General features: G+C 40.1%; 1 protein-coding gene across 2 annotated transcripts in view; it reads left to right on the top strand.

Moving 5' to 3' along the window:
- Positions 1–25,069, top strand: part of MGAT5 (alpha-1,6-mannosylglycoprotein 6-beta-N-acetylglucosaminyltransferase) — a 162,888-nt gene that overhangs the window by 94,268 nt on the left and 43,551 nt on the right. For both annotated transcript variants that reach the window (XM_058194097.1, XM_058194089.1), the window contains exons 3-5: positions 3,101–3,268; positions 17,942–18,018; positions 18,805–18,894. In XM_058194097.1, coding sequence (XP_058050080.1) covers positions 3,101–3,268; positions 17,942–18,018; positions 18,805–18,894 — 335 coding nt within the window. The remainder of the gene's footprint in view (positions 1–3,100; positions 3,269–17,941; positions 18,019–18,804; positions 18,895–25,069) is intronic.

The raw sequence follows: 25,069 nt of genomic DNA, 5'->3' as shown, positions 1-25,069 counted from the left end.
AAAATCAGACATACAATCTCTACCATTGCCATCACCCCGCTATTGAAATGCACAGTGGCACTGTACAGATAACCCTCATTTAATGACAATAATTGCTACTAAAAGATACAGTCATAAAACACAATGTTTTGCTTAGTGGTGGCAGTTCTGGCAAGTCTCAGGTTACCACCATTAAGCAGGGACCATGCATGTTGTAAAGAGAGGACCTCATGTTATTACATTTTCCAAGTTTATGTTGACTTCCCCATTGACTTTGCTGGTGAGAAGTCGAAAGGGAAAGACACATCTCACAATTGCGTGACCACAGGATGGTGTAAAAGTTGGTAAATCTGGGCCAATTGCTGAGCACCCAGATTGCGATCATGTGTCCACAGGGTTACTGTGATGAATGAAATTTTAACTACCACTCATTTAGCACCATCACAAATTTGGACAGTTACTAAATGAGTGATCGGTGAAACGGCTACCTGTATGACTATCCACTGAATTTCTTTTGATTTAATTTCTAGAGACAATTAATGGCTCACAAACTAGTAGTTCACTTGAAAATAAATGAGTTTAAAAGGTGATTAATAAAAGTTTTACGTTCAGAGACATATGAAGTAACTTGTCTACTAGGGCTGTTTAAAGCCTTTGAATGAGGTCCATTATTATTATGAGAGCATAAATAAAGCCCTTTTGAATTATGTAAGCAGCCGCGTCTTCTGTATTTTCAGCTGACCTTCACTTTGCTTTGAAGAAAGCCAAGCAAAGTGGACGCATGTTTAGAGACAGCTGGAGCCTGTGTAAAACAACTGAATGCATGAAAAATAAGGAGCTGTTTTTAATTATTAAAAAAGAAAAGTGTTTCATACATACTCCTGCACATTCTGAAAAACCTCCTCCACATACTTCGCACATCCCTCTTATGCACATATCTATAGTGGCCCTGCTACACAGTAGAGTGAAACAAGTCACTGCAGTTTGCATGATGAAGGGTTTTGTCGTGTCCCACTCCTCCTCTGATGGCCGGGTCGGGGAAGTCCGTATCAAGCGAGGCTGCGAAGCCTCTGCAGCTTTGCCAAAGTTCTGTCAGAGTTCTCAGGGCAGGCAGGAGACCAGGATGTGACTTCAGCAATCCAAGTTAGACTTTGCCTGACTCAAAGAATGCCAGAAAGCAGATCCTTTATATAGGCCATGGGGTGTGGCTCCATGACTCACACTTATCCAGGCCTGCCCCTCCCTTCCTTTTGCTGACATCACCTCTCCATTCTCCGGAAGCGTGGATCTATCCATTGCATCGTTTCGTCCCCAGCTGTCGGTAATCCCAGCTCGTGGCTGGCTTCAGGCGCACATGCTATCGGAGGGAGGTTTATTTGCTTGGTTTGTCCGGGCATGGTGCCAGGGCTGGGGGCTGGAGGCATGCCAGGACATTCTTCTGCACTATCAGTCTCTGGCTGAGATAGCAGGAGATGAGAGGGGCCCGGCTGCGGCGGGAGGGGGCGAGCGAGGCACAACAGGTTTGGTGTTCAAATGTATAGTAAGAAATGGTACTACAGTATATTTGGTTCCGCTTCAAATAGCAAAGCTATTATTTTTGTCACAATACATTCACATATAAAAAACACAGGTTGCCATAAATGCTAATGCACTAATGCACATGGTATATCTTTATCCTTACGTTACTTAAGTAAATAAAGTAAATTGGGGACTTCTAATAATTTGCTTCAATGATATGTAGTATCATTGCTTTGAACCAATGAAAATATTGATAAGGTCAACATATAGACTGGAGACCAGAGACCTTCCTGTTGGGAATATTCAACACGAAATATAGTAAGGAAATAGGATACTTAATTTTATATATAATAACAGCAGCCAGAATAGCTTACGCACAGAAATAGAAAAACGAGAATATACCAACGGAGGAGGAGGTGATAAACAAAATCATGGAATGTGCTGAGATGGACAAACTATCAAAGGAGTTAAAAGAAAAAGAAGAGTTGGAATACTACATAATATGGAACAAATTGTATAATTGGCTAGAGACTAGAAACACTAGATGATGAAAAAAGGTGAAAAACTTATATATGTATATAAAATGGCAATGTATGAAAGAAAATGAATAGTTAGAAGGATAGATAGGATAGAAAAAAGAAACAAGAGAATGGGACAAAAAAGAAAAGTACAATTAACGAGAGGGGGAATAAGGATGTAAATATGAGAAGAATAAGGAAACGAAGCTGATGTAAAGGAAAATATGCTTTATGTCAATGTATGTTATGTATTGTTGTTATTTTTTGTTATATATATATAGTGTATATATAGTGTTATATATATATAGGTGTCACAGCATGAACAAACGAGATGACACCTCCCACCTACCAGCCATTTGGAAACCCGCCCTTATTGACAAACGAGTCCCTAACACGAGGAATGACACCAGACCCACACTCACGAGGTCCACACAGGATGTCACCACTGCACATCCACCCAGAAAGCAGACCCAAACCCACACTGATCATGAAGCACGACCAAGGACCAGAAGCCAGACCGCAGCTGCAACATTAGCCATTTCAAACCCCTCCAATCCATACATGCAGCAGACTGACACCCACTATGAAGATGTAGCACGACCACAAAGCCAAACAACAGCTATGCAGCTCACCAGCTCAAATCTCCCTGCAACACAGACTAAACTGAGCACAAACAAGCCCCCACCAACACAGGACACACCCCCAGCCAATCAGAGCACAAAACCCCCCCCATCCAATCAGAGCACAGCCAAGCTCCCACCCAATCAGTTCAAATCCCCACTAGCAGTTAAAAGGAAGAAACAGCTGCGATCACACATTGCTCCCAGAAGCACGAAGCTGAAGCCTGAAGATGACGAATGAGACTTCGTCGAAACGTCGCCAAGACACTTCCAATTTTACACGGGAGAAAACCCGAACAACCAAAGACCTATATATATACACACACACACACACACACACACACACACACACACACACACACACACACACACACACACACACACACACACACACAAGAAAATATTGATAAGCTATTCGTTTATGTTTTCTTTTGTAATACTAATTGGTTTCCTTTCCTGGTTTAGATTTGAAGAAAACTCTTGCGGTGTTACTGGATAATATATTGCAGCGTATTGGGAAGCTTGAGTCTAAGGTTGAGAACCTTGCAATCAATGGTACAGGTGCAAATTCCACAAATAGTACCACCACTGCAATTCCTAGTTCGGGGACAGCTGAAAAGCTGAATGTTGCAGGTAGGTCTGAAAACTCTTCGTTTCTGCCCTTTAATTTTGAACTATATATAGCATAATATAAAATAGTCTAAAAATAGATTTTAAAGATTCAGGGGAGGGGGGGAGAGGAGGCCAACTAAGGATGGTTCCTCAATTTACAACCATTTGGTAACTATTCAGAATTAAAATAAAACAGAAGGAAGGGAGTTACGACCTGTGACCAAAATTACAGCTGTTGCAGCACCTCACAGTCACATGATAAAACTTTGGATTTTTGGTAGCAGGAATCTGATGCCAACCAAATCAGCCTTCTCCTTGATGATCAAGTCAGCAAATAAGGCAAGCCTTACTAAGATTGACCTTGCATTTAAAAGCAATAGCTCAAAACCTGGGCCACTGTTGTTCTGCTGACCAGGTAAATAGGTTGAGCCCTGGGGGCCAGAACATGAAACAGGTTAAAACATTGGAATTGTGCTCCCTTTGAGTGGCTCTCCTTGTCTCCCAACCATTATCCAACACTGCTGAGATACAGTACCCCACCCTATTCATCCTTCCAGTTTCTTCGTCCCCCATCCTCAACCTCTCCTCTCAAGCTAAAATGCATCCCTACTCCAAACAATATACATTACAGATAGTAGAAAACCTGACAGGTGCTATAGCAACAGCTCTCAGCATCTCCAAGTCACCATGCCTCCTTACTCATATCTTCAACAACAGGAATACCCCATACTAATTAATCAGTGGAATGAATTAATCAGAACAATTAATCAGTGGAACAGGTTGCCTTCAGAAGTTATGAGTGCTCCAAAACTGGAGGTTTTTAAGAAGAGATTGGGCAACTGTTTGTCTGAAATACTATAGGATCTTCTGCTTGAGCAGGGAATTAGACTAGAAGACTTCCAAGGCCCTTCCAACTTTATTACTCTGTTAATTGTTTTCACCCATACTGCAGGGAGCCACTTTACCAGTCTTACCCTTGGTTCTCACCCAAGGAAGAGTATCTGAGTACATTCACCTCACATTCACCTCCCACAATCCCAGGATCCCCAGAGAAATATCTTCATAGTACAAAAACACATTATTTAAAACAAAATAATCCTGGATTGGCTTCATACATAGCTGAGAAGATGAAGTGGCCGTGCAAAGCCTTCAGCAGCTGAGGAAGCCAAACACATTTCCTAAAATGCTGCTGCTGCAGCCACTGGCCATCCACCATGTGGTGCAAATTAATGTAGACATTGTCTCCACCATCTCCAAGAGTCTACAGCTTCCATTGTCTAAAGTATAGGCCAAAAGTCCAGCCAGCAACCTACCATCGTCCACACCAATAGATCTCTTGATAGAAGACAGGAGAGTTTAATTTCTTTGCTGCCTTCATTATTGAGGGGTTCTTGCTGCTCTCTGAGCTTGCTTGTTCTTTTGCAGATGTTTCATTATCCAACTAGGTAACATCAATGCTAGTAAGGGGTGGGGTTTGCTGTAGGTTTGTATTCTAGTGGCTTACCCTATCAGTGTTGGTGAGAGTGGTCTTAGAGATTCTTTTGTTGGGTTGTTTACTGTTGGCGTCTTTGGAAGTTTCTTCATTGAGAAGAACTTGATTGATGGTCTCATGTTCATCTTGGAGCTAATTATGCTAATCTGGGTGCTAATTGTTTGTGGAGAGATGCTTAGGTCTTTTGGTTCCATTTTTAGCTAGTTTTACATAGTCTATAGATGTTGTCAATGTCTATGAGTCTATTTATAACTGATTTGTTAGAATGCTACGCTTCTAAAAATTCACTGGCGTTGTTTGGACTTGGCTTGGTCTAGGATAGTCACATTTTCCCAACCATTTTAAACTATGGTTAAATCTGTCTACGTGTTGCACTTATCTTTACCATCTTGGATATTGATAAATATATGAAAATGAATCCTGGCCTAAATAGTTTCTTCTTAAAATGAAGAGACATTCAATCAATCAGAATAGAGTTGGAAGGAACCTTGGGGGTCTTCTACTCCAACTCTGCTCAAGCAGGAGACCCTATACCATTTCAGACATAATGAAACATTAAGAGGAAATGCTTTATATCCATATTTTACAACAACAAAATGTTGTAAAACCGTAGTTTAAATAATAGTTTTAAGTTAAAGGATATGCTTATTTGCTTCAGCTTATGTTTGGATGGCCAACCTTAACCCATTACAGTTATATACAAATTGTAAGCGTTTTATAAGCAAACTATGAGCAATTCTTATCTTTGGGTTTGGAATTAAGCCAATGTAAAGATTTTTTACTGGGAAGACCAGAGATCTATTCAAGAAAATTGGAGATATGAAGGGAACGTTTCATGCAAAGATGGGCATGATAAAGGACCAAAATGGCAGGGACCTAACAGAGGCAGAAGAGATTAAGAAGAGGTGGCAAAATTACACAGAAGAATTATACAAGAATGAGCTTAACATCCCTGATAACCACAATGGGGTGGTCATTAACCTTGAGCCAGACATCCTAGAATATGAAGTCAAATGGGCCTTAGGAAATCTGAGCAACAACAAAGCTAGTGGAGGAGACAGTATTCCAGCTGAGCTATTCAAAATCTTAAAAGACGACGCAGTAAAAGTGCTACACCCAATTTGCCAGCAAATTTGGAAAACTCAACAATGGCCACAGGATTGGAAAAGGTCAGTTTACATTCCAATTCCAAAGAAAGGCAATGCCAAAGAATGTTCAAACTATTGCACCATTGCACTCATTTCACATGCTAGTAAGGTTATGCTTAAAATCCTACAAGCTAGGCTCCAGCACTATGTGGATCGAGAACTACCAGAAGTAGAGGCAGGATTTTGAAGAGGCAGGGGAACTAGAGATCAAATTGCCAACATACGCTGGATCATGGAGAAAGCTAGGGAGTTCCAGAAAAACATCTACTTCTGCTTCATTGACTATCCTAAAGCCTTTGATTGTGTGGATCACAACAAATTGTGGCAACACAACAAATTGTGGCAAGTTCTTAAAGAGATGGGAGTACCAGACCATCTTATTTGTCTCTTGAGAAACCTGTATGCGGGTCAAGAAGCCACAGTGAGAACTGGACACGGAACCACTGATTGGTTCAAAATTAGGAAAGGAGTCCGGCAAGGCTGTATACTATCACCCTGCCTATTTAACTTATATGCAGAACACATCATGAGAAAGGCGGGGCTAGATGAATCAAAAATTGGAATTAAGATTGCCGGAAGAAATATCAACAACCTCAGATATGCAGATGATACCAATCTAATGGCAGAAAGCGAAGAGGAACTAAAGAGTCTCTTGATGCGGGTGAAGGAGGAGAGTGCAAAAGTTGGCTTGAAACTCAACATTAAGAAAACTAAAATCATGGCATCCATCCCTTTCAATTCCTGGCAGATAGATGGTGAAGAAATGGAGGTAGTGACAGATTTTATTTTCCTGGGCTCCAAGATCACCGCAGATGGGGACTGCAGCCAAGAAATTAAAAGACGCTCCTGGGGAGGAAAGCTATGGCAAATCTAGACAGTGTACTAAAAAGCAGAGACATCATCCTGCCAACAAAAGTGCGTATAGTCAAAGCTATAGTTTTCCCAGTTGCAATGTATGGCTGTGAAGGTTGGACCTGGGGAGGAAAGCTATGGCAAATCTAGACAGTGTACTAAAAAGCAGAGACATCATCCTGCCAACAAAAGTGTGTATAGTCAAAGCTATGGTTTTCCCAGTTGCAATGTATGGCTGTGAAGGTTGGACCAAAAGAAAGGCTGAGCGCCAAAGAATTGAAGCCTTTGAACTCTGGTGCTGGAGAAGACTCCTGCGAGTCCCTTGGACTGCAAGGCGAACAAACAAGTCAGTTCTAGAGGAGATCAACCCTGACTGCTCTTTAGAAGGCCAGATCCTGAAAATGAAACTGAAATACTTTGGCCACCTAATGAGAAAGAAGGACTCACTGGAGAAGAGCCTAATGCTGGGAAAGATTGAGGGCAAAAGAAGAAGGGGACGGCAGAGAACGAGGTGGCTGGATAGAGTCACTGAAGCAGTAGGCATGAGTTTAAATGGACTCCAGAGGATGGTAGAGGATAGGAAGGCCTGGAGGAACATTGTCCATGGGGTCGGTCACGACTTCGCAACTAACAACAACAAAGATTTTTTTCAAAACATTTCATTTACCTGCAAATTTGTAATCTATTAGTTCTTGTGCTTAAATTCAGAACATATGTTTTATAAGCATTTGCTTCTGAGAGACTTTTGGAAGTCAAATATTTATCTTTGGTTTATAGGCATAACAATGCCTCTAAGTAAAGATTTGTAGTGCTTGTTTGAAGTTGAATTTCCAACTAAAATATAACAGCCCTTTTTATTGTACATTCTGAAATACAAACATTTGTTTTCTTTTTTGATGTTGTTCAATAGTCTATCTATCCTATATTAAGTGGCAGATGCTCCTTTTAGGCAGTAGTTCTTCAAAACTTCTCAAGCTAAAAGATGAAACTATATTATGAAATGCCTTCCAATGTAATGTGAACCTGGCAGCTGTGTGGTATTGCTTAAAAAAGTAATAAGGGCATAATGAATGAGTAACATTTTCTGTTTTGCATTGTATTCCCTCAGGGCTCTCTGTTCCTAGCTACATCCTGACTGCTGTTACAGCTGTATGATTATTTAATTTATATTCTACCTTTCATGTAGGATATAAATTTGGTGGGGACATACGTTTTACTCCCTCAGCAACTTTTTAGATTGGCCTAAGAGATAGGAACTATAGTGTGACTTGTGAGTTTCATGATTGGGTGGGCACTTAATCCTGGCTATCCCTTATTACAATCCAACATCTGAACCACTATGTCACATTGGCCACTGTCATTCTCTTCTTTATTTGCTTTTCCTTTCCAGCATGTGTGACACGGGGTAAGATACACCCCTTCCTTGCATATTCTTTTTTTCCTCCACTCTTCTTATCACTCCTGTTATCTGTAATGGAATCAGGCCAGAATGACAGTCCTCAAGATCAATCACATTCCCATACTTCATGCACATTATTGAATACTGAGTAAGGTTAAGATTTCCTCTGTCCAGTTATGTCCAACTCTAGAGGCTGTGCTTATCTCTGTTTCTTGGCCGAGGAAGCCAGCATTGTCCAATGACATTTTTCATGATTATATGGCCAGTATGAACATATGCCAAAGGCACACGGAACACTGTTATATTCCCACTGAAGTGGTATCTGTTTATTTACTTGTATTTGCATGCTTTTGAACTGTTAGGTGGGAAGAAGCTGGGGCAAGTGACGGTAGCTCAACCCATTGCACAGCACGGGTCTCAAACCGCAGCTGTCAGTTTTCCAGCTAACAAGCTCAGGATCTTTAACCACTGAGCCAACACACCTCCTGGGACCAAATCATAAATCCAATGAATAAGAAGCTCTGCTGATTGACAGGGCTATTTTCTGCACAGTGTGTGACATCATAATGGGACAGGCTAAAGAATACTAATTTAAAAAATTCAGGGAAGGAGAAAAGACATGGAACTTTGAATCCCAGAGTGACTTTAATGAGAATTTATTTTATGTTTTGTGATGTGGAGGAAAACTGAGACAGTAAAGAAGAAAGTATCCTATTTATCTTTTCTGCTTTGGCAGGGCTTATCCGCACCCCTACTACAGCAACAGAAAGCAGTAGAATTGTCCATTATATTTCTGGGAGTTTTTGAAGATTTGCAATACACAGACAGGAATTGACATTTGAGATTTCCCTCTCCCTGGTGTTTATTTTTTTTTCAAGGTTTATTTTCTTGAAAGTTTAGAAATGGTATAAGTCAGTTCAAAGAGAATCTTGATAATTTATCATTATTATTATTATAAAAAGTTTTTATTGGTCAAAAAAAATTAATACAAATACATATCAGGTATGGTAAATTTTCATTTTTCTTATACATGATAAGAATTTTACTCAAAATTTTAAACACATACAACAGCCATATGGCAAGCAGGTGATACGAAGTAGCTAAGTTTCAATCTTACACAATAAGGAAGGGTCAAGAATAATCAGAATATCATACGAAAGAGAATAAGAAAAACCAACACAATACCAAATATCTTTGTCACTTCCTAGTTTTGGATCTCAGAACTCTGGGTTCAGCCTGACCCAACTCCAGGGCCGCAACAGCGGCAGCCGCCTCCGCCCCATGGTCTATAACCTCCCCTTCTTCAATTCCTGGGTCATCTAAATCCAGGAGGGCTTTGTGTTCCTCCACGTAGGCCGCAGCCTCCGCAATTGTACTAATTTTTTCGTAATGCCCTCCCGGAAAATCATCAATCCCTCTGGCATCAGCCATCTGAAGCCCACTCCTTCTGGTACAATTTGCTTGATAAAAAATAATATTTCTTTCTCATTTCACGTACCTGTCTGGGAATCTGCCTCAGAATGGCTATCTCCCTGCCCCTATAAGTCAGTGCCCCACTCCTATGTTTTCTAAGAATTTCATCTCTCGTCTCTCTTTTCACAAATTTGACATGAACCTCTCTAGGAACTGCATGCGTGCGTGCATATTGTGAATTAACTCTATAAACTCGATCCACATCCCAATTCATAAAATCAACACCTCTCCCAAGAAATTCTCCCAACAGTTTAGTCACAACATCTCTCAAGTCTTCTTGGTCCACTTCTTCCAAATTTTGAAACCTAAGAAAATAAGACATTTTATCCATCTGTAGTCCAAGCACAGCATTGCTTGTCGTCTCCCCTCTTTTCTGCACTGCCGCATCTCACCCTCAGACCTTCCACTTTCTGCTTATTTTCTGCTGAGACTTGTTGAGTATCCTTTAAATCCTTTTGGATAGTCACAATTTCTGCTCTTATTTCATCCAGTTTCTTGTCCATATTAGATAACTTTTCCAGAATTCTCTCCATTTCTCCAGCAGTTGGTCTCTGACCTTTTGCCATTTAAAAAAAAAATTTTTTTAAATCCTCAGGCAAGCACAGTATCCTTATAATTTCCTCCGGATCCACCAGGGGGCACTCACAGGAGCAACGAGTCCAGAGTACAGTTAGTCAACCAGGAAGCCGAAGGGAAGTGATGTCATCAAGATTCTCATAGTGAAGGCGGAAGCTGGACGCCACCATTGTTCCCCAGAGGGAGGGGGGGCCTCAAACCCTCCCTCCTAAATTTCTCCATCACCTCTTTCTCCAGAGCTCCACAAAACCGGTAATCTTGTTATTTTAAGTTCTCCTCTCTCCAAAGTGATTCGTACTCCTTCCAGTCGCAGGGGAGAAAAAAAAAACCCCCCCGCACTCCGGAGTACTCCACTCACATTTGCCGATATCCCCTTCCCTTCTTCATTCCTCAATTCTTCTCCGTTCCCTGTTCACCACCAGGCTGCTGCAATTATAAATCCAAAGCCCCGGTGTCACCGAGCACAGCGGCCCAGGCGACGACCAAAATAATGGCCGCGGCCTGTGGCCTCCGAACCCCGCCGAGCCTAGGACGCGCCAGCATCGGTCCCCCCAGTCCTGTATATCGGCTGGGAGACCCCTGGCGAGCCGTCCGTGCGGCAGGTGTCCTTTTCGGAACACCTGGCCCCTAAGGGCCTCGGCGGCGGCCGGATTCGGACACTGGAGGCAGGAGAAGCCTTCCAGACGTCCGTTGCCACCGGATACCGGAAGTCGTCTCCCAGAATCTTGATAATTTATCAACAAGTGGTAGAAGTGGATGGTCAGAGAGGCAGCATAGGAAATGGGGAAAAGGAAAATCTATTGTTTCTCCCAGCTTGTGGCAGAAAACCAGTATGGAAGAAAAAGGAAGAAACGCTAAAAGGAGTAATTGTTTTAAAAATGATGAATGAAAATAATGTTAATTGCATTACAGGATATTGATTTTAGAGTTTTTTTCTTTAGAAACATAGTTCTTTCTTCTGTTTTACAAAGTATAATTTTTATGGCCTCTGTCCTATTTACCATGTCTCCCCCCACTTCCCCTTGGTTTCTTGATTTTTGTTTGTTTTTTTGTCGATCAGTCTGCTCACTTTTTTTTCTGTTTGCCACGAAGGAACATGTTTTGATTCTGTTTTGTACTGCATTCTGCAACTGGGTACTGTTGTAATTCATATTTAATTAAGCGAGAAATGATGCCTAATTTCTCCATGTAGGTGGGAACGGCAGTCAGGCAAGGGTTAACTTGTCTGTCAGCTTTGAGGACCGAGTCTGCAGAAGTCATAAGCACTGCCTCTTCCGGTTAGCTTCCAGTTTTTTGACTCGATCTAAGCTGGACAGACGTGTCTTTCAGTTTAGCCTAGTTTCCCTACTTCTACTGAGATTTTAGCTTCTACTTGGAATTTCTCTATCTGAATCATCTAGCGTGAAAGACTCTCAGTCTGATACCGCTGAGGGCCGTGTGATGGCTTTGGGCTGCCGGCCGGCAGTTCTGACTGAGCAGCAGCACAATGTGTTTGAATAGCTGACTCAGAGCTCCCCGCATCCTATTACAATCTGAGCAGGTGGAGCAGATGCTGCGCTTTAGAGCACTTGCTCAGCAGCACTTTGGGAGTGCAAGGACACCTCCGTGCCATTTGTGATAGCATTTTAAGCCAGATAGCTAGCGATCTCAGGGCATTTCTATAGCGTGACTCTCCGCTTCGCCCCAGCCAGCACCGATCGCAATCACCCCTGATTTACCAATGAGGACAGCCACAGTAAGTAGCGACGGTATTTTCCTCGCCTTTCTCCTTTCTGATAAGCGCCTTAGTGGTGAGCAAGCAACTAGACAAAATGGTGGATGCCATTTTGTGGCGCAAGCGGTGGCCTCAAAAGGCAGATCCCATCATGATAGTGACCTTGGGGAGGGACCCTCTGGAGTCCAGAACTCCAAGAGAGCCAGGGTTCACCAGCAATCTCCTCTCGGCAAACCGGTCTCAAACTGCTAAAGCAGAGCAAAGGAGACACAAACCCTTAGAAAAGGCTGTCCTCAGAGCCCACAAACAGCAGTGGCAGGTGGATGCCCGAAATAAATGGAGGCTGGCTTCCTCTCCATACTCTGGGGAGAAATTATTTGGTGCATCGCTAGAGCCCATTTTAATAGAAACCAGGGACAAACGCAAAATCCTCCCATCGGTCTCTAGGAGAGGCAACTCCCGCCAACCATCGTATTTCCTCTCCCAGTCCTTTCAAGGAACGGACAGTGACTTCTATTTACCTCAAGCTCAATGATCTTTCCCACCCAGAGGGAATTTCCAACAAGACAGTCAGGTCAGACCAGGATCCAGCTTCCCCAAGAAGCCTTTTTGGGGTGGGAGGGGTCGATCCTTTCACCAATTGAAATAGTTCCATCCCTGATATTGCCATTGGAGGGTTCCTTTTTCATTTCACCAACCAATGGGAAACTTCAACTATGGATGCCTGGGTCAAGGAGATGGTCCGGTCGGGCCTCTCCTTAGAATTTCCTTCCTTACCTCCAAGGGGTTTTGTCTGCTGCCCAGTCTCGCGCTATAGGTTCAACCGATCATTGATGGATTTGGCTATTCTTCACCTTCTCCAAATTTGAGCTATCCAGCGAGTTCCACATGGTCAATGTGGACACAGGTTCTACTCCCATCTATTTGTGGTTCAAAAATCCTCTGGGGGGATGAAGAGCAATTCTTGACCTAAAATCTTTGAACCGATACATTGTTTACCATAGGTTCAAAATGCATACTATCTTGGAAGGCATCCATCAGGGTGACCTCCTTTCGTCTATAGACTTAACGGAGGTGTACCTGCACGTTCCCGTACTTCCCGACCACCAAAAATTTCTCCACTTCTGCTACAATGGGGACTATTTTCAGTACAGGGCATTGCCCTTTGGGCTATCTTCAGCACCTAGGGTGTTTTCAAAAGTCATGGTGGCCCTAATTGGACACATTTGCACCCTTCCCATTCGCATTCAGTTTTACTTAGATGACATCCTCATTCAGTCATCCTCAGAGGCAGGAGCGAGACAGGACCTGTCTACCATCATTCAGCTCCTCTGAAATCATGGGTTTTCGATAAATTGGGACAAAAGTCACCTAACCCCTTCCACGAGACTTCTTCACCTGGGGGCTGAGATCGATACTCTTGATTCTATGGTTTTCCTTTCCCAAGAACGCCAATCCAGTATTAGGGACCTGGCAGAACGTTGCCTTTGGGCATGTTTGGGTTTGTTAAAAAGTCTTTCTCAGCTCCTTGGAAAAATGGTCTCTCTATGATGGTGGACCTCCAGTACCATCAGCAAGGGCAGCAGGTTCAGAGAGCCCCACCAAATTACTCACAACCGATGCCAGCCTCATGGGATGGGGAGCTCACCTAGGAACTCAGATGGCATAAGGGCTTTGGTCCCCACAGGAGCAGAAGTGCAATATCAATCTTCTAGAACTCCAAGCTATTTATCTGGCTCTCATCCACTTCAGAGACATAGTGGGTTGTCAAGACGTTCTGATCCTCACGGACAACATCTCTGCGAAGGCACATGTCAACAAATTGGGGGGGACTAATTCGAGAGCCCTCATGGCAGAGACCTTCCAACTAGGCCATTGGGCGGAGGCTCACCTTCGCTCTCTTCAAGCGGTACACATATCAGGCTCAGCAAACATCTGGGCAGACGCCCTCAGTCGCCATCTAATCAACCAGTCAGAATGGACCCTGTCGCCTGCATTGTTCCTTGCCTGACTGCCATTCCCACCTACATGGAGAATGGGCATTGGTCTTACCTGATATGCCCTTTCTTCTTTATTTTTTCCTGAGATGAACACATCATTTCAAACTATGCATCTTGCGAGGATGGAGGGGAAAATTGATGAGTGTGACATATTTAACTTACTAAGGAAGCTAAGAAGGTGGGATGTAGTAGAAGAATTAAGCCTGTCTCTGTCAAGATACATTAAAAATAATCATTACTTTGTTGAATTGCCAATTGCTTTGTTGAATTTTTCTGCATATTGCCTTGTGGTCTTTAAACTGTACAGAAATAGTGGAGTGAAAAAAAGAGCTATTTCTGTCCTTCTAAAAAAAAACCTTGGTGATAATTATAAAGAGACTTTACACTTACTTTCTTCCATGGCAGAAAAATGAGTCTTCTGCAGACTTCTCTTTGAATTACTTACAGATCATCTACTGAGTGACAGGCATAGAGTTCAGCCAAATTAATAATTGTATATAGGTTTCCTGTGTTTTCTAAAATGTCAGCTGTCCAGATTAAGTTAATTAGGCACAGGTTTAAAGGGGATTGTCTCAATTACTGTGATAGTCTTGGTAGTTATCATGGCTAGTACCAAAATCTGCCTTCTGTTCTTCTATCCCTGTAGTTCCAAGGCCTTTGTTCTCATAGACTTCTCCCTTTAGTATCCATAAATTTGTCTTCCATAACCTGCATATCGGGGATGCGGTGGCTCAGTGGTGAAGATGCTGAACTTGTTGATCGAAAGGTCAGCAGTTCAGCAATTTGAATCCCTAGTGCTAGGTAATGGGGTGAGCTCCCATTACTTGTTCCAGCTTCTGCCAACCTAGCTAGTTCAAAAGCACGTAAAAAATGCAAGTAGAAAAATAGGGACCATCTTTGGTGGGAAGGTAGCAGCGTTCCGTGAGCCTTTGGTGTTTAGTCATGCCGGCCACATGACCACAGAGACTTCTTCAGACAGTGCTAGCTCTTCGGCTTTGAAACGGAGATGAGCACCGCCCCCTAGAGTCAGGAACGACTAGCACCTATGTGTGAGGGGAACCTTTACCTTTATCTAACCTGCATACCAGATATATTGATGTAGCAGTTGCCAAAAATACTAAAGTACTGTGCTACTGCCTAGAAATTTGGAAGCTGTAGTGCAATCATATCTAGATATACCAGTCTATGAGGGGATTGTTGTCAATCCCCTCATAACTCTTCCATTATTAAGTAACATTTGTATTAGCAACTTGAGGTTTTTCATACCTATGTATAAAAAAGTTACATTTGCACTTAACATAGAAGCCTGTTACCGTCTTGATTTTATTTATTCTGCTTTTATATTACTACATTCACTGAGCACTCGCAGTAGTTTAATACCATATAGTAAAACAACCACATAACCATCAAATAAAAGCAGTGTACGATTAGAAATGTGCATTGGACATAATCAACAACAGTTATTTTAACTGTTAAACTCTCTCTTGAACAGTTCTGTTTTCACAGTTCCAGGATATTTGGACATAGGTTGCTGTATGGCTTTCTATGGAAAGGTTGTTCCAAAGGGTTGGAGCCATAATTGAGAAACATTTTGCTTCAGTCTTTCAAAATTTCCTGCAAAGGGAGCTCTTGATATCCTATACAAAATGTCCAGAACAGTGAACAGGTGAACAGGTACTATTAAAGGAAATAATCCTGCAGATATCTGGGCACTAAGCCATATAAGGCTTTATCAATCAAAAGCCAGTACAGGTAGTTCTCGATTTATAAGAGTTCATTTTTAATCCAAGTTACGACCATAAATGGACTTACGACCATTTTTCACACTTTTACAACCATTGCAGCATCTCCATAGTCACGTGATCAAAATTCATATGTTTCATATTTATGACAGTTGCAGTGTCCCAGGGCCACTGCAACTTCTGCGTTTTGTGACCTTCTGACCAGCAAAGTCAATGGGGAAGCCAGGTTCACTTAACAGCAGTGTTACTAAATTAATAACTGCAGTGGTTCACTTAACAATTGTGGCAAGAAAGGTCATAAAATGACCTATTGTAACTCACTTAACAAATATTTCAATTAGCAACAGAAATTTTGGGCTGAATTGTGGTGGTAAGTCAAGGACTACTTGTATTTTGAATCATACTGTGATAAAAGCGCCCTAATGCATTGAAATAGGAGCTCTCACAGAGCTAACTGCTGCATTTTGCCCTTTCTTCCAAATAACTCTATAAAGTCAGTAATGAGACATTGCAGTACTATCAGAAATAGCCAGGTCACCTCCTCCAGGAATGGATGCAGCAGATAACACTAGTATGGCTTCCGCCTTCCTATCTGGCAGTGGCCATGTGTTTTGGAGGCTTGTCAAGATCTGGACTTACTCCATCAGGAAGTCTTCAGTTTCTGGATTGTCATATTGTTCCTCTTGCAAGTTCAAAATAGAAACACCAAGCAAGATGCATATACATAAATTCCATTTAAAGAATGTTTCATTATAAAAATAAGCTTTTTTATTAAACAGAAATATGACTTAACACTTTTTACTTCCACATCTATCCTCTATCATCTTCCTAACCCATGGCATTTTTACATAAAGCCTAAAATGTTTGATATATTTAAGGGAAATCAGGATCTTGAAAAGGTGGTTCCCAAATGTTTGGATTGACATTCCCATATTAAGAGAGTTTTCATACTTCAGTAACTGTCAACAGAGCTACTATTAATAGAGCAAACCAAAATTAGATATTACAAGGCTACAGGGAAAAAGTTCTGCTGAAAAAAATCTATTTTAAGAATAGAATTGGATATAGAGAGTTATTGCTTCTTTACCATGGTTATTGCTACACAAGGATTGAAAGTCTTACCTGCTTTAGTTATTATTTGCATCACATTTTATGTTCTGAGTTTAGACCACCTACTATCTACCGGTAGTTCCTGGTGTTCTATTCCATTATGATTAAGTATTCCTGCTAAGCAGAATGATGCATGGCTATAAGCTAATTATGCCTACTCTGAACTCATTTCCATATGATGCAAATTAACAGAATCCATATGATAGAGATTGAGCTTTGTCATGTGTAACAAACATGTCAGATAAAAACTCGCCTAAAGCTCTTGAGGGCCCATCAGATTGTATCAATGTCCAGTGATAAATCATTATAATAGATTTTTTTCTTATTGTCAGGCTAGGGGGGGAAAAACAACTGTGAACTAAATTTAGTTCCAAATGAACTAAATAAAATAAAATGGTCTGACTGTGACAGTGTGGTCAAGTTCCCATTACCTCACTGTAAAATTTCTCCCCAGTCAATACCAATACAAGAGGCACAAAGTATATCTTGGTTTACTGTCTTATTTGTTGTCATAGCAACCTTGAATTCCTGAGTTATTCTGGTTAAAGTTGTCATAACGTTTGATAAAGTTGCTATCAAAAATTGTTAACCTGGGAATCTTCAACACGTGCAACAGGTTGCCAAAATTTTGGAATCCCATCTGAGTTGAATAACAAAATGAGAGAAGGTTTTGGATCCTATGGTTCTCACTAATATCCATTTCTGCCTGTTTTTACATGTGTAATAAAGTGTTTTAAATGAATGTATTAGTTGGAAACCCCCATTTTAATTTTAACGGGTTTTGAGCCTTTATTTATTTTTCTGACTAAAATTGTTATTCAGACTTTTGACTTCCATCAGCTAATTGAATGATAGCTGTACTTTAGTTTAACGAATAGGTTAATTGCATTTCTGGTTAAAAAGTTAGTTGTGCTTAATTATAAATGATGAACAATTATTTCCATTGATTCTTAATAACCTCTCATGTCTGAGCACATTTGATGCACATTCCATTTATTATTCCCTGGTTTCATAGCCCTTTTCCAATTTCCCAACAGAGAGATGAGGAAGAAGATAGTGCTGCTTTTTTAGAACTCCATTAGTACCTTGGCGATGATTCATCCTCAGTCAGCTGAGGTGGAAAAAATGCTAATCTATTCTCATGTGTTTAATATTATGTATTATATTGTGTTAATTTTTCTTCTTCAGATCTCATTAATGGAGCCCAGGAACAGTGTGAATTGCCTCCTATGGATGGTTTTCCTCACTGTGAGGGCAAAATAAAAGTAAGCTTCATCTATTACACCATTTATTTGTCTGGATGTATTCATTCTCCAACAGAAAATGTTCTAATGCTCCCATTTTATCTGACAATTTGTTAATTGATCAAAAGATCAGGAGTGGGAAAAAACCCACAATTTTCTCTTAGCATGTGACATACTACTATGTATGATGACTGAAGCAAAGTGTCTAATAATTCATAAGGGTCGAGTAATTGATAAGATATTTGATCCAGATGCTAAAAATAATGTATAAACTACATCTTCATGAAGAAGTTGAGTAGTAAAATGTTGCGGATTGCAGTTATATTTGAAGGGCAAGGATAAAAAGAGCCCTTCTGTGAGAAGATGGGCGTCTAAGAATCTTGATATAAATACGTAAATAAATAAAAATATTAGAAGTTTTCAGTCTCATTTACCAAGACAAACCTGGTTGGATGAACTCCATATAAACAATATAAACTTCCTGCCACCTATATGGGTAAATGATCATGCTCACAGTGCTGAACTTCATATTTATGGGAAAGTTTCTTTGACTAGCATTTCCCTATAAATGATAGCAATTATCTCTTCCTGATAACTGAAGTTTGCCTTGACCCTGTTGATTTAAAATGCTACTACAGCAGCTTCCTGAGAATTAATTAATTGTGTACTTAATATTGCAGTCTAGGTTCATAAAAACCTAAACCTGCTGAGTGAAGGCACATGTATTATTATTATTATTATTATTATTATTATTATTATTATTATTATTATTATTATTATTATTATTATTATTGCTTTCCTTTCTAGTGGATGAAAGATATGTGGAGATCTGATCCTTGTTATGCAAGTTACGGTGTTGATGGGTCCACGTGCTCATTCTTTATTTACCTCAGTGAGGTCAGTAAATTTTCATTTCAACTAATACATGAAGGTTTAGTGAAGTTTTATCTGAATGCATCTGATAAACAGGTTGTAGTGTGTAAAACTTGGGCTATAAACATTTGCCAGTCTTTAGAGTAAAAAAGAGTTTGTATTAGTTATGCTGCAAGATATTATTATAGATATTCCTATGAAAAATGACTCTAAGCTTTATTAATCTAATAGCATGAAAATATTAATGTTTTCATTTTGCCATGCAGATTTCTTTCCCTGAAGAAAATGGCATCTTCTTTTTTTCTTTTCAACTAATTATAGTTGTCAGTATTTGCACTCCTGTAAACTGTGTTTACTGCCAGACAGAGCTCTGCCATTCTCTGAGGAAATGCTTTGCTTTAATGATGGCTGGCCTTGAGTTTTTTGCATGTGACCCCTTTTAGAGCATCATAAAGCAGCCACCCTCCTTTGCCTGCTAGAGTTGTCTTAACCAGTCGAAAGTGCCAAATGGAATACAAGTAGTTCTTGACTTACGACCAGTCACTTAGTGACCATTCAGTTACAACAGACTTCTCCGGGGATACTTAGAACCTAGTTCCAACCAGCGGACAGGGGAACAATCATATGACTGCATTTTGGGCACTCAGCATCTAGCTGCCAAACCCAAGGAACCAAGAACAACATGAGGAATTACTTCATTGTAGTTTCTTTACGGATGCAGGGTCCACTACTGCCCTAAATTGAGGACTGTATAAGCAAACTTTCTCTGACTGCTTTCGTTGTTGCTAGTTGTCTTCTGAAATATGCTCAACTACAGTGCCAGAGTCAATACAGTCCCTTTGTTCCTATTACATTTTAACCAATGGCCAATTTAATTCAAGTATATTTTACCGAATAAAATAAACACAGTTAATATTGATTTGTTAGTTATTGACTTAGTATGTATGCACAAAGTGACAATCAATAATTGGTAGTAAATGAGTCAGAGTTAATAATTGTTACTGTAATTATTTATGGCTCCTGTCTGTGAATTTTTTTTCTTCAGTCACTACAGGGAACACATTGTCCTATTAAAGTATTTTAATTTGTTTCAGATAATTCCTCCTCTTTCCATTGTTATGGAACTTCAGAGGAAGGTCTGAGAGCCATGTACTAGTTATTGCAAGTTCCTATCTGTTTTGCAGACACTGGATTGATTGGCCACCTCTGTTTTGAACAGTGGTGTATGCTCATTTCTTCCCAGTTGGTATCCCTGCATGTTACAACAGGACAGAGTTAACACTTCAATTTGTTCCAATTCATACATAACGATTTGCTGTTAGCCGTACACAGCACCCAAGTTCTACTTATAAACAGACAAAGAAAAGGAGAAGGAGCAAAACGTATTTCAAGCAGATCTTAAGAGTTTTTTGAACTGGTAAATGGTCTCACAATTTAAAAAAAATGTGTTCAGTCAGTGTGAAACTGTGCTGAAATGTAGTCAGGAGTGCTAGGTAGCTCCTTCCTAGGGAACAAAGAGGTAGTGGAGCTTGGAACAGGAAGAGAATAAAAATGGATTCTTCCTAGCAGTTCACAGAATATATCTATAGTTACGCAGATAGTTTTTTTTAATCCAGCAAAATTGAACGTGAACAGCAATAAAGAAGCTACTCAGAAGTAACTCCAGGTGTTGTTCTTGGTTTATGGGGCCTGATAAATGTTTTTTCAATAATAAGTCTTAAGCTGATCATTGTCTATTGTAAGCAGTGTAGTTTAGATGTTGTTTCTTGCAATGTATAGTTTTGTATGTAAACATTTTGAGCAGCTGCAGTCACTATCTGGATGCTGCAGTGGTTCAGAGATCCCACGGACTTCAGTGTGAATTGACTAATTATCTATGATGAATAATAAATCATTGGTGAATGGCTTGTGCCTTCTGTTTTTGCCCTGCACTTGTTTAGATTTTGGTAGTGGGACAAGGTAATTTCTCCCTGTCTTTTTCACACTCTATCTATAGTGACCTGAAGCCAGGAGAAGCAATAAAGTTTGGAAGAAGGATTTTTCAGTTTTATTTTCTCCCCACAGTTAAATGAAGGAGGAAAAATGGTAAAAAAAAACACGTTTCTCCATTTTCCTTCTAAATTCTAAGGTTAAAAAGCTGTTTTTTTCTCTTGCTGCTAAACTTTCAGAAATTTTACAGGTTTCCCTAGATAATGGGATACAATATCTGGAACATATTATTCTGCAGGATTCACATTTTTTTAAAAAAATTATCCTAAACATATTGTTCCAACTGTTTATATTTCTTTACACATGTTTAATTCCAACTTCCATTTCTTCTAATCCAGCATTTCTCATGACATTTATGTATGTAAATTAAATAGTTAGGGTCTTAGAATGGTTCTTTCCTAGTTTTGAACCATTAGTTGCTCAATAATCCATTTCAACTATTTTTTTTGTCCACACATTATATAGGTAGTATACACTTGTTTAACAAGGAGAATCTGTGATTTGTTGTCTACACAGGAAAAAGTCTTAGTATAATTGAAAAGGCAAAAAATGAATGTCTTTGTATGAAACTCTCGTGCATTTTACATTATTTATTAAATATCTCTAATGTGATCAAGTGCCTTTGTTTCTTGATTTTTTAATGCAAACTTGCGTTAGAAGTGAATAATTTGATATTGTGTTATGCTGAATAAACACTTGTTTGTTTCATACTTTTTATAAATTATCAGCCTTGGTTGTAGATGAAACAGAATAGTGTGTGCAACGTGTGTGTAGTTCTTTAGTTACTTTATTTTTGTACGTTTTGTGTCAGCCTTCAAAAGATAAGTTAACTTGTTAATATCTCTCTCACATCAGCACTTATTCCTGGCGTGTAATTGCAAATGTTGTTATCAATATCTTTTTATAGACAGCCTACATAAGCACATTATAGAGGATACGATAAACCTTGTTCACCAAAATATCTTCAAAAGAAATGTGATGATTGTGGTTGAAAGGTGTTTTTTTTTTAGATCAATGAATCTAGACCCTTCTAATTTTGGCATAGAAAAATTAAAATATTATTTTTGGTTAACTGCAACACATTATAAAATAGGTTTATATCATAATTCCAATCCAACAGACGGTTTATTTTGCTGTCTAAGGAGCTTAAATAAAGTTAATCTCCAGGAATCTGTCTATATTTGCCTTGACACAATGGCCATCCTTGAAGCTCTTCCTCTGGACATTTGCATTACATAAAATTAGATGTGTGAATACAAAGAAGGGACCTTCATAATTCTCAGGCTACACTTGTTGGGTACAGGTAATCCTAGACTTACAACAGTTCATTTAGTGACCGTTCAAAGTTACAACATCACTAAAAAAAATGACATGTCCATTTTCACATTTACAACTGTTGCAGCATCCCATGGTCACATGATCAAAATTCAGACACTTGGGAACTGACTCACATTTATGACCATTGTAGTCTCCTGCGGTTAACTGATCACCTTTTCATGATCTTCTGACAAGGAAAGTCAACAGGAAACCCAGATTCACTTAACAACCACATTACTAATTTAACAACTGCAATGATTTATTTAACAACTCTGGCAAGAAAGGTCATAAAATGGAGCAAAGTTCACTTAATAAATGTCTTGCAACAAACATTCTGGCTCAATTGTGGTTGTAAGTTGAAGACTATCTGTATTGCCAGGCCAGGCATTCTTATCTAGGTATTTTTGTAATTTTTACAGATAGATTTTATTTTAAATGGACAAACAATATAGGATAATCATTTTATGTTTAATAATATGTGGTATGTTATTGTTTGGTGTTTTTTTTAAATTTTAATAGGTTGCTTGTCCACATTGAGAACTTTGGTTATTGGCACATTAACGGTTATAATAGTAACAGATAATAATAACAATAGCCAAAAAATTAGCTAGTGTTACAAATCTTTACTTGTTTGACATATAGCCTACTTTGCCATAAGCTCTAATAGAATAAAACTAACTAGAAATTGGAAAGAAAGAGCCAATTAAATTGTCATCAATTATGTTGCATTTGTTCCTTCGTATCTTTTACTGGATGGTTGCTATCCTATCAGATAGATTACATTCATAGAAAATGCTAGAAACCTAGTTCAACGCTATGTATGGATGCGGTTCTTTTCCAAATTAATTTTTATTAAAGAAGTTTTTAACAAAATAAATACAAATGTAAAAAAAAAGGAAAGAAAAGTTATAGGTAAATAAGAAATAAATAAATATAAAAAGAAAGCGGAAAAGGAAAAAAGATATAAAGGAGTGGCTCCCTTATGTTCTTTACTGTGAATATTTCAGTGTCTTTCTATCTTCGTGCATATAATAATCTTGCTGCAGTTACCATTTTCCATAACTTGTTACAGTTCACTATCCATTAATTCCAGCAATAAAAGTTCTGGTTTGAGATTAGTATTACTCTTTAAAATTCTTTGTATTACTATATGTATTTGAACCCAGAATTTTCAAGCTTTTTTACAAATGCGGCAAGCATCATAAAATGACCCATCATGTTTTTCACATTGCCATGTACAGATATGGTTCTTATAATACCTGCATTATTTTCACAGGTCCACTACAAAGCCTATATCAAGCATTACTTAATCTCTTCAGTAGCTATCTTCTGGCATTATGCTGTTGATCTGCTTGGCTTATTTGGAATTTTACAAATATGTAAATACCTTCCAAGATACAGTTTTTGCAGAAACATTTATTTGTACTACATTATTTTAATAGATGAATAAATGTTTTAGTATATATTCCCATCCATCCATTAGGAAGTATAGGCCTAAGTTTGCCATTTCATACTTCAGCTTTGTAAAAACCATGTTATTTTCCAGTGTAGCTGCGGAATAGTCCAGGAATGGGTGTTGCTACAGTTGGATCTGCCCAGAGACTGAATTGTAAAATTCTTCGACACAGCCTCTTGCCTCTCTCACTCTCCAGTTTTTCGGCTCAGTCAGCCCAATAGAGATGTTTTTTTGTGCTCTGCGACTGTAATGGATCAATCCTGGACTATTCTGGTCTAGGCCACTTTAAAAAAAATTTTTTTCCTTTCCCTTTACTCTTATCTTTTCCTTAGAATTTGGATTCTTTGTTTTTCCTTGAACTTACTCAGGCAGCTCTCTTAGCATGCTGGCTTATTCAAATTATATTCAACCTGCTGTCACCTTTCAGCCTCCTCCCCTTCATTAGGCAGGGGCCTGATTCCAGCTCCACTCTGCCAACCAGCTGGGAAGCCTCACCACCTGGAAGTGCCTTGCAGCACTTTTGAAGTGCCAGAAAGCGGTGCTGCCTCGTGGGACATCGACGGGCGGCTTTAGGCTTCAAGCTTTGCTCACCGCCAACACCGCCATTGGAAGTTGTCGCCATTTTGGAACTGCCGATACGATGCCATTTTAACACTGCTGCCACCACTTTTTCAGCCAGCACATGTTCACTATGCCAACCTCTAATCACCTGTAAGTCAGCAGTCGGGCAGTTTTAAGGCACCCATGCTTCTCAGCGTGGGCTGCGGTGCCGCTGGGAGTGCTCCTTTTTTCTGGCGCTGGAGCGCCTTTGGTGAGCAGCAGTAGACGCCGAATTCGGCCCTATAGCAGCAGGGAAGCGCCTAGGCACAGAAAAATGGTGCTTCCTCTTCTGAGCAGAACACATGCTTGGCAGGCAGCTCACAGCTGATAACACCTCTCCAAGGCCATGCTACACCCCCTGGAGCCTGCTGTTTGCCACTGATCCTTCGATTCAGATTTGGAGCGGTGCAGGGTAGTTCTGCCAACAGGCCTCCAGTCTCAGGTTTCCCTGAGCATAGTTGCAGTGGATTGGGTGCTGGCTTCCCCTAGGTTTGTCCTAGGACGCCACCCCTGTGAAGCAGGCCATCTCCCTGCTACTGTGTGCTGGCTAGTCTGGAATTTTCCGGCACTGCCGCCACCGCCCCTCTCCTTCCGCCCTTGAAACTGTTATCTCCACATCAGGGTTCCTGCCCCACTTAATTGGGCATTACCCTGTCCTTGCAGGAAAGGGCCTGGATTCAAACAACTCCTATGCCACCTTCAAAATGGCGGAGAGCTCCAGGAGGAGGAAGAAACGCCTTGCCCAAGCTCCTGACCTGAGTGCAGAAGCCTCAGTGTGCAAAAAGGCAACCTGCAAATCGTGCAAAGGAGGCAAGGAGAAGCAGGCCTCAAAGGCAG

This window comes from Ahaetulla prasina, chromosome 1, assembly GCF_028640845.1.
Source record: "Ahaetulla prasina isolate Xishuangbanna chromosome 1, ASM2864084v1, whole genome shotgun sequence".
In the NCBI taxonomy this organism is placed as follows: domain Eukaryota; kingdom Metazoa; phylum Chordata; class Lepidosauria; order Squamata; family Colubridae; genus Ahaetulla; species Ahaetulla prasina.
This window is presented reverse-complemented; position numbering and strand designations above follow the sequence as displayed.